The sequence below is a fragment of the Alnus glutinosa genome, chromosome 13, assembly GCF_958979055.1.
Source record: "Alnus glutinosa chromosome 13, dhAlnGlut1.1, whole genome shotgun sequence".
Taxonomy (NCBI): Eukaryota; Viridiplantae; Streptophyta; class Magnoliopsida; order Fagales; family Betulaceae; genus Alnus; species Alnus glutinosa.
The window spans coordinates 24802074-24811876 of record NC_084898.1 but is presented as its reverse complement, the minus strand read 5'-3'; the positions used below and the strand labels follow the sequence as shown (position 1 = coordinate 24811876).

The 9803-nt window shown below is 36.4% G+C and overlaps 1 protein-coding gene across 1 annotated transcript; it reads left to right on the top strand.

Moving 5' to 3' along the window:
* The first annotated feature begins 2891 nt into the window (after positions 1 to 2891).
* Positions 2892 to 9550, top strand: LOC133854710 (probable serine/threonine-protein kinase PBL19). Its single transcript, XM_062290964.1, has 4 exons — positions 2892 to 3744; positions 6812 to 7072; positions 8131 to 8253; positions 8712 to 9550. The coding sequence occupies exons 1-4, from the start codon at positions 3391 to 3393 to the stop codon at positions 9132 to 9134; spliced, it is 1161 nt and encodes a 386-aa protein (XP_062146948.1). The 5' UTR covers positions 2892 to 3390; the 3' UTR covers positions 9135 to 9550.
* The last annotated feature ends 253 nt before the right edge of the window (positions 9551 to 9803 follow it).

Here is a 9803-nt window from a genome sequence, read left to right as displayed (position 1 = left end):
CATGCAAAACAACAAATCTGCCACCATGAATACGTGTTGGCACTTGGCAGGGCATATAACAAACAGTGGACATAAAAAAAATGTGTGAGGAATCAGCTTTGTTCCTATTCTATCCTATTCCTCAATCTTGAGAGCAACAGTAGTGAAATATTATAATGATATGATTAAGTATTCTTTATTATAATAATTTATGTTACTTACTTGGTATATTAAAATTATGTACGTCATATATATAAGAATGTATGACGTATGTCATATATATTAATAATGTCAGCTCTGATTATGTCTTTGCAGTTGATCTCGGATGAAATTTATTAATATTTTCGGTGAAAATAATAATAATAAAAATTTTAAAAATAATATTAGAGCGGTGCCGTTTGATTAGAAGAGACAATAGAAGTACAAAAAGGAGAGACTTGTTCGTTAAGCTATAATTTTATTTTATTTATAATTAATACTTTATTTTCTTTACTTATTAATTAGGACTAAATTTGCTTTATTTTATAATTAATACTGTCGCTACTAGGAATAGGTTTACTTTTATTTATTTTGGAATCGTTTCCTTTTTAGGATTAAGTTTACTATTGCTATTAGGAACGTGTTTATTTTATCTACAAATAAGCTTGCTTATTATGTAAAAATTCAATCAACTAAATTGTTATCAAATCAGAGACTTCTTTCTCAAATATTTTACGGAGTCCTATATTTCTTTTAGTCTGCAGGCTTGTTTTTATTTTTTTGGGTAGAAGACGAAGATGCTTCTCCTTGCATAATCAAAGACGTTGCTATTTGATTAATTACTTTAGTTTTCCGCTACGTCAACAGTACTCAAATATATAACGTGAAAAATAAACGAATGGAAAAGAACATAGTTAGAATAGTTGACTGCCTGTCAAAGTTAATGATCAGAAGTAACGGTAAAAAGAAAGGAACTTTACAAAAGAGTTGGCCGGTGAAAATAACTTCGATGATTAAGTTGGTATAAATTAAAGGAGAATAATCTTAAGGAAAGGAAATGCAGCGTGCAAAGGGAGGAGACGAAAGTTTCTTTTTACCTAATATATGTCACTCTTTATAACAGATTTTGCTGTAACCATCTGTCACGTGTTATACTTTCATTAGAGACTTTTTTGTTGCAAATATTCCTAAGATTCTACGATTTTTATCATGCGATTGTCTCGTGCCGGGAATCATGGGACGACTACTAATCTTACCATGAAGTTGTTTTTGGATTAATTGATTAATGAATCGGGTATCGGGTTTACAGGCTCGACAATAGTAGTCTAAACCTTTTTGGACCTTTTTCTTTTTGGGTGTAAATGTATTATAATCTATAAACCCTAGTAGATGATCACTACGGGATTCAATCAAATTAGGTCTCTAATCTAACATACAAAATCAACACGTTAAGTAATCAACTCTGATGATTTCTATTATTTTCTTCACATAGCTCAAGCATAATGTCAAAACAAAGAAGATGAAGTTATCTTTTAAACTGAACCTGAGAATTAAATGTTCTAAAGACATACCACAATTTAATAATTAAATTGAAAAAAAAAAAAGAAAAGGCCTTTGTAAAAAAAGAACACCGTACAAACTTCTTTGCGTAAAGAACACGGATTCAATTCAATTAAAGTCTTTAAACAATTAAACTGCATCTCTGAGAAGTACATAATTTTTATTTTTTTTGCTTTTCCCATGGTCAAAGAATATTATAATTGGTGACAATTTTACCAGCTCGAAGAAAACTTTGTCCAATGAATATTACTATATTCTAATATGTATAATTAGTTAGATGAAGAGATGAAATATGTTGCCATCCCATGACATAATTATTGACAAAGTTGTTAATTTTATTTATTTATTTTTATTAAATAAAAAATCACAAAACCATGGGTTGGGGGTATGATTTTGTGTTTTCTTTCTTTTCTTCTTCTTTTTTTTTTTTAAAAAAAAGAAATAAAAAAATTAATAGTTGTGTTTTTGGGGATTAGGATCTTTTACAATTTCAAAGAAATTTTAGATTATCAAATTATGTGAATTTATGTCATTTTTTTACATCAAATGATGTAAAAAATACTAAATATTAAAAATATGACATATTATCGAGGCAAAAAAAAAAAAAAATTATTTCAAAAAGTTTTTATTTACTTTTGAAGAGTTGCTTCTTCTTTGCTAAACTAAAATACGATTTTTTTTGCTTAAAGCTTTTATACGACATAAAGTGTAAGAATATGATAAAAATATACTAAATTCTCATTACTAACACATTACATTTTTAATATATAATATTTTTCCTGCCGTTCGATATATGAAACGACCGAAATTTAGGTAATTTGAAAATCTACAATTTTAAAGAAATTACAGAGAATTTTGATCCGTCTTGCGGTGGGAAAATATAATTTCTCTGAGATGAAATGGGATTCAATTCAAAGTCTTAAGTGCCCAAGACTGTTTTAGCGGAGTCAACCGGCAATTGAGAAAGAGACACACACAACATTTACTCCATGCATGTGCTACTTAATGCAAGCAAACACATGCGTTTGACAGATTGTGCACATTGATAACTTCCTTTTAGTCCTGTTAAACTTTTCAAGGTAAAGAACTCGGTTTTATCAAACCAGTTCGTGGAAGGTGACTCTTTTCTTTTCAAAAGTTTTTTTCTAGGAAAGAAAAATCTTTTCTTTTACGGAATACTTTAGCAGACAAAGCCAAACCAAATGGCAACCAAACGCGCTATGTTTAGGAATTGAAGAGGTCATCTTGGTCTTTGCCTTCGCAGAAAATTGGGTCTACTTCTGTCTCTTTCATTCTTTGTTTTGTCTTTCGTTTCACACCCGATATCTCGTTCCACATACGATACCTCTCTCTCTCTCTGTGTTCATTGGGTGTTAAATGGGAATATGGGTGTTATAGTTTCCATATCTTAACCATCACGGCTAATTACATTTCTAGACGAATGTTGTCCTAGTTGCGTTTGTCTATTTCATATCTTTCAACCCTTATCTGGGTTTGTGTCTATTCACACCTCTATTGAAACTATCATGTAGAATTTCCTTCTGTTGTTTCATTTTCCTTTATAAATAGCTTCTTCTTTTTTTCCTTCGTTTTGCATCTGGGTTTTCATTTGTGTTTTGTTTCATCATTTTTTGCCCTCCAAGGGTCTAATTGTTGCTTTCTGCTAGTTTCCCTTGGTTTCTTGGGGTTTCCTTTATCTTATCTGTCTCCCCTTCCATTTTTAGCTCTCTCTCTCTCTCCCCATGAAATAGTCCTCTTTGTTGGATCTTTTGATGCTGACACCATTCATTTTAAGCTGAACAAAGAGGAGGATTTGATTGAGAACCAGCACTATTGCTGCAACGGTTTGAATTTTGTCAAAAGCTTGGAAAGATGAGGTGTTTCTTCCCCTTCAAGGATAAATGCAAGGCCAAGAGAGGATCAAGATCGGCCCCAGAGCTGCAAAACCAAAGTAAATCAGATAGTTCGGCTGTAAGTCGCACAACCAAGTCATTGAGTTCATTACCATCGCCACGGACCATTCCGGAATTGTACAAAGAAAAGGAGCAAAATTTGAGAGTTTTCACTTACGAAGAGCTGAGGGAAGCAACAAATGGTTTCAACAGGTTGCTAAAGATTGGAGAAGGTGGTTTTGGGAGTGTCTATAAAGGTAAAATTAGGCCTCCAGATGGTCGGGGTGATCCAACTGTGGTTGCCATAAAAAAGCTAAACACGAAAGGCATGCAGGTACTAGTTTCACTAACTTTCTTTGCATTGCAACTGCATTTCTTTTTGGCTTTAAAAATTGTATTATGCATAATTTAGTTCTCCGAATCAGTTTATAAATATTGTTTGCTGCACTCATTTTGTTCTTATGATAGTCAAGAGATTTTATTGCCTATTGGCTTTTCATTTTGTAATTAAGTGAATAAATGTCATGATTGCCCCACCTTTAGTCAACTTAAAGATCAATGGTGGTCAACTCTAGTTTTTGGATTTATGCAGTGTTAGAAATTATATGAATTTGGACTAAATGACTGACATGCCTGAATCAGTTGGAAAGCCTGTATCAAAGACCAAATATGTTATGCTAATTAACCTGTAAAGGGTGAAACAATGTCGGGATGTCTTCCTTTAATCAGGTTTAGAAATGTTGTGATTTAAATGAGACTAAAAGAATAATGTAGAGTATTGTGAATGAGCCAGGAAGTCAGTGTTAATGACAGAATTCAGGAATAGTAGAAGAGCAAAATTCTGTAGTGAGGAAAAGCATAATGAATTAGACTAAGCCTTCTTGCGAAAGCTAATGATGCAGTTGTTCAATGAGTCATCTAAAGAAGAAAAAGAATTGCAGAGTTGGCTAGATAGGAAGGGATATTCGGAGGGTGTATGTTGGTGACTTATCATAAGGCAATCGTTCATCTTGTTATCTGTAGCACTTAAAGGCAGACATTCGTCTTCTAAAATGTTGTTTTTTTGATAAGTAAGAGAGATATCATTAAAAAGCGCAAAGCGCAATCAAGTACACAGGAAGTATACAAGAAAAGCAGCTAGGAAGAAAAAGAAAACAGAACAAGGAAATCATTAAAACTAAGAGGTAAAGGTGCGAGGAACGCTGCCACCCAAGAATACAAGGAATGAAAGAAAAAGGAAATGAGTTCCTCAATGGATCTTTCTTTGTCCTCAAACTGCCTGTCATTGCGTTCCCTCCACAAGCACCACAGAATGCAACAAGGGACCATCTTCCACGCAGCTGCACTCTGAGAACGTCCACCTGTCCACCAACAAGCGAATAAATCTACCACTCGCAGAGGCATAACCCAAGACAAACTGAAGCGACTAAAAAAGGCATTCCATAGAGCGCGTGCAACCTCGCAATGGAGAAGAAGGTGATCCACCGATTCCCCATTCGTTTTGCACATGCAACATCTATCAATCACTATGACACGCTTCTTCCTGAGGTTGTCCAAGGTGAGGATCTTCCCTTGCGCTGCCGTCCAAGCAAAGAAAGCCACTTTCAAGGGAACCTTGGTCCGCCAAATACTTTTCCAAGGAAACTGGATAGCCTCTTTGCAAACAAGAGCCTTGTAGAAAGATCTAACATCAAATTTCCCTTTGTGAGAAGGATACCACCGGAGCTGATCTTCCCCATCACAATTCACTCTAGTTGAATACAGCAAAGAGAAAAAAGAAGCCAAAACATCCACCTCCCAATCGTGGGCCGCTCGGAAGAAGCTAATATCCCACTGATAGGACCCGCTTACCACAACCAAATGGTCTGCAACATGTGCGTCCTTGTCACACGCAATGTCGTACAAAACTGGGAAAGCTTCTTTGAGAGGCACCTCACCACACCATACATCATCCCAAAAACGGACCCTAGATCCATTTCCCAGAATCAGTCTAGTATAGCTGCAAAACAACCTCCACCCCTTCCTAATATTCTTCCATAACCCCACTCCATGAGACCCAGGGGGGTCTAAAGAACACCAACCATCCCGAGTAGATCCAAACTTTGCATCCACAACAGATTTCCACCAAGCCTCTCTCTCAAAGGCATAGCGCCATAGCCACTTCCCTAACATGAAAATCCTCAAGTTTCTGATGCCCAGGCCACCACTAGAAATAGGAGAGCAGACCTTGGCCCAATTAACCAAGTGAAACTTAAATTCTTCGCCTATGCCACCCCACAAGAAATCCCGTTGCAACTTCTCAATACGATTAGCAACACTTGAAGGAATAGGGAAAAGGGATAGAAAATAAGTAGGAAGATTAGAGAGAGTGCTTTTAATAAGGGTTACTCTTCCACCCTTCGACAAATACAACCGCTTCCAGCTAGCCAACCGCCTCTCAATCTTGCCAACTACCTCATCCTAGCTAGACTTATTCTTAAAAGGAGCCCCCAACGGAAGACCAAGGTACTTTAACGGAAGAGAAGAAACACCACAGCCCAAAATGCCAGCAAGATCATCCATGTTATCCACAAGACCCACAGGAATCAAAACTGACTTATCCAAATTAATCTTCTAAAATGTTGTTGTTGTAGACATCAGGGCAATCACTGAAAATGGTTGATAAAAGTTAAATTCACTTCCTTCTATGGATTCTAAAATATCCTTGAACATGTTTGTGACACTATAGGTTCTTTCAAATGATATGGAAACCAGATTGAACTGGTTTTGAATGCCTTTTATGCCTGTCGGAACATTTTGGTTTCATGAATGGTTATGATACAGCCGTGATACCCTCCCTCTCTCTCTCTCTCTCTCTCTCTTACCCCCCCCCCCCCCCTTTCCCTCCCTTTTCTTATTTATTTATTTTTTTTGTTTATGAATGCATGCTCTTGTAACCCCAGCTGAATTCCCGGAGTAGAGCGGAGAAATAGGGCTATAGATAGGGCGTTTGGTATTGCTACAATGGCTGCTATTTTGTTACCACCCTCAATTGTATATACTACTTATTTCCTCATAAATGAGATTTCTTGCCTAAAGCTGGTAAGTTACTGTTTGAGCAGAATTATAAATTTTGCTCCTGCTCCATAAGTATAATGATATCCAGTTTAATTGTATAGAAAAAGATAGCATATACTCCCCTCGGTTGCAAACAGATATCTTGGTAAATACGCATCTTTTACTTGTGATTGGCATCTTTGTTCCTCGAGTTTAGGACTTGATCACATTTCCTAGATTTGAACTATCTCATTGTTAGTTGTTCATCATGATGTTTTCTTCTTTTTGGTTGCTAAATTTACTATTACTTGCATTGTTATGGGAGTAAAACCTGTTTCTTATGGTTAGTTTCTTTTCTTGCATAGGGTCATAAAGAATGGCTGGCAGAAGTTCAATTTCTTGGTGTTGTGAGTCACCCAAACTTAGTGAAACTTCTAGGATACTGTTCCAGTGATGGAGAAAGAGGGATACAGCGGTTGTTGGTATATGAGTTCATGCCTAATAGGAGTCTAGAAGATCATCTGTTCAACAGGGCATTGCCCACTCTGCCTTGGAAAACAAGATTAGAGGTTCTCCTTGGTTCGGCTCAAGGATTGGCTTACCTACATGGGGAACTGGAAGTGCAGGTACAATTTTCTTTTATTCAGTTGGCAATAATTTACCTCACTACCAGTTACCAGTGTGTGTGAAATTAAATATCAAATGGATTTTGGAAATGGAGCCCAAACTCCAACTTGCTAGTCTTGGCTATGTTAATTTCACTTTATCTATTCATTTTTCTTATTACAATTCAACTTCTAGCTTGTAATTATTGACTGATGGGCATCAGAAACATTTTCCAGTTATTCATCCCAAAAAAAATAAAATAAAAAATGGAACATATTCCAGTCAAGGCGTCCTGGTCATTTAGTTGGTATCTCTGTCCCTTCCCCCACCCCACCCCACCCCACCCCAGTTGCATCTGTAACAAGTGGTTGGTTCAAATTGGACCATTCAATATAACCACACCAGTTGAGACATGATTTGAACTTCTCAGTAAGATTAGATACTATTTTACTATGAATCTGTAAAGCTTCTATTAGTATTTTACTATTTTAGTCTTCTTTTCCCTCTTGGGTAGAAGAGTGGTTTAACTCATCAATCAATGACTCTGGGGAGGGGTTACCTTCTCCAAGTTTATTTAATCAGGTCCAACCATAGAGATAGTTAGGAATTATTTAGTTGTAGGATATCCAGGGTTCATGAGGTTTGGTCTTCATGAACGGTGGCAGAGCTCATTAGCTGGTGGATTCAGCTTGTTATCTTTGTAAATTATGCTCATTTGAATGATTGTACTTATTGGGACACATTTTTGCTGTGTCATGGATATGAAATTATTTATTCCAATATGCATGCATCTGAAGGCACAACTTTATCCTCAGGTGAAATTTTTGCAACAAAAGATGGTAACAAATTGTCACCGCATTGTTTCATGTTTAGGGGCCCTGAATTCTGTTGTCACCTTCTAAGTTTATTAATCTATAACAATAAACCTCCCACCTTCCTCCTTGCCTACCGAATCGGAAAGAAAACAAAAGGCTGCAGAGAATGATATCCTAATAGTTTTATGTCAATAATTTTAATAATTTGAAGACAATTTTCCAATGTATATTTTGCTAACTCATTTTTGTTTGCTCTGATTAAGGTGATCTATCGAGATTTCAAGTCCTCAAATGTGCTCTTGGATGAGGACTTTAAGGCAAAGCTGTCAGACTTTGGGCTTGCTAGGGAAGGCCCACAGGGTGATCGTACCCATGTATCGACTGCGGTAAGTAGGTCATAGATGGTATACTTGAGTGACATTCTTATAGGCTGTATAAGCGGCTAATTCTATGAATTTACAGATTTAATGTACAAAAGCATGCTTTACTGTATTCTAGTTAGGTGGTTCAGCCCACCAATTTGCACATGCTCTAATTAAAGAACAATATACCAGATTATCTAAAGAGACTCTTCAGTACTTTGGCTCTTGGAAGTAAGTTTAGGAATTAGATGGTGTAATAAGAGACCAAGCAATGACAAATTTTGCCTTTTATTTTTCTATTTTGGAACATGCAGTGAATTCTCTATGTTTATTTGGTGGGATTCATTAGATCTTGATCAAGGTGGAGCTAGCTTGTCTGATCTCATGGTTGCCAGCTTCCCCTTGATCACATCATGAAACACAAGTTGTATGCGGCGGCTATTCCCGTAGTGACTGAACTTGTCTTTAATTTGTGTTATCAGGTGGTTGGGACGTATGGATATGCTGCCCCGGAATATGTTGAAACCGGCCACCTTACAATCCAGAGCGATATATGGAGTTTTGGTGTTGTGCTGTATGAGATCCTCTCAGGCAGACGAGTATTGGAAAGAAACCGTCCGACAATGGAGCAGAAGCTTCTAGAATGGGTGAAACAGTTCCCAATTGACAGTAGTAGATTCAGCATGATAATAGACCCAAGACTCAGAAACCAGTATTCTCTTGCTGCAGCTCGGAAAATTGCTAAACTGGCAGATCGCTGCCTAAACAAGAACGCGAAGGATCGACCTACGATGAGTCAGGTAGCGGAGAGCTTGAAGGAAGCAATACAAGTGTCAGAAACCACTTCTGGCAATAGGAGTTCTGAGCCATCTGGTTCTAAAATTTCCAAGCGGAGATCCAAATAGGATTATAAAGAGAAGTTTGTGATCTTAAGAGTGCCAAAGAATACACAATTTTTTATTACTGCATTAATCTCTTGAACTTACAGCAAGTTTAATTGCTCGGATAGTAAGCATATATACTAGGTACACCCTCTTTTTTCTCTTTTCAGGTTCCAGAATGTATGTAGATTTCTATAAATCTGGAATAATTTGATTGATTCAACTTAGGAAAGTCCAGGTCTTGGCTTAATCAGCTATACATTTTGCCCTCCTGTTTCAAAGTTCATGTGTTCATGAAAGGAGGTGTATGGGTTGGTGTGTGGAATGCTTGTATATATCTCTTGACTGAATTGTGTTATAAATCCTATTGAGTTATAATGCAGCACAAATTTCCATTTTATAATTTAAATTGGAGAAATAAAAAGATTTATTCTTATCCATTGCCAATGGGAAAAACCTCAGTCCCTCCTCTTGTTAAAAGACTGTATGTTATGCAATGTTAGTTTGTGAATCTGGTTTATGACACTAAGAAAGAGGGCATTTCTATTTCAATCCATTCATTTTAGCTATATGAGCCGTCAAAATTAGGCCTTGTCTTTATTTGTCACTTTCAATTATTTGGATGAAGAAATGAGATTGGAAACAAGGTAAGTACATTATCATAGTGGGTCAATTTGTAAACACCCCAATTTT

Coding starts and splice junctions, on each gene's coding strand:
- LOC133854710 (XM_062290964.1), top strand. CDS start 3,391: ATGAGGTGTTTCTTCCCCTTCAAGGATAAATGCAAGGCCAAGAGAGGA. Junction 3,745..6,811: donor TAAACACGAAAGGCATGCAG/GTACTAGTTTCA, acceptor TTTCTTGCATAG/GGTCATAAAGAATGGCTGGC. Junction 8,254..8,711: donor GTACCCATGTATCGACTGCG/GTAAGTAGGTCA, acceptor TTGTGTTATCAG/GTGGTTGGGACGTATGGATA.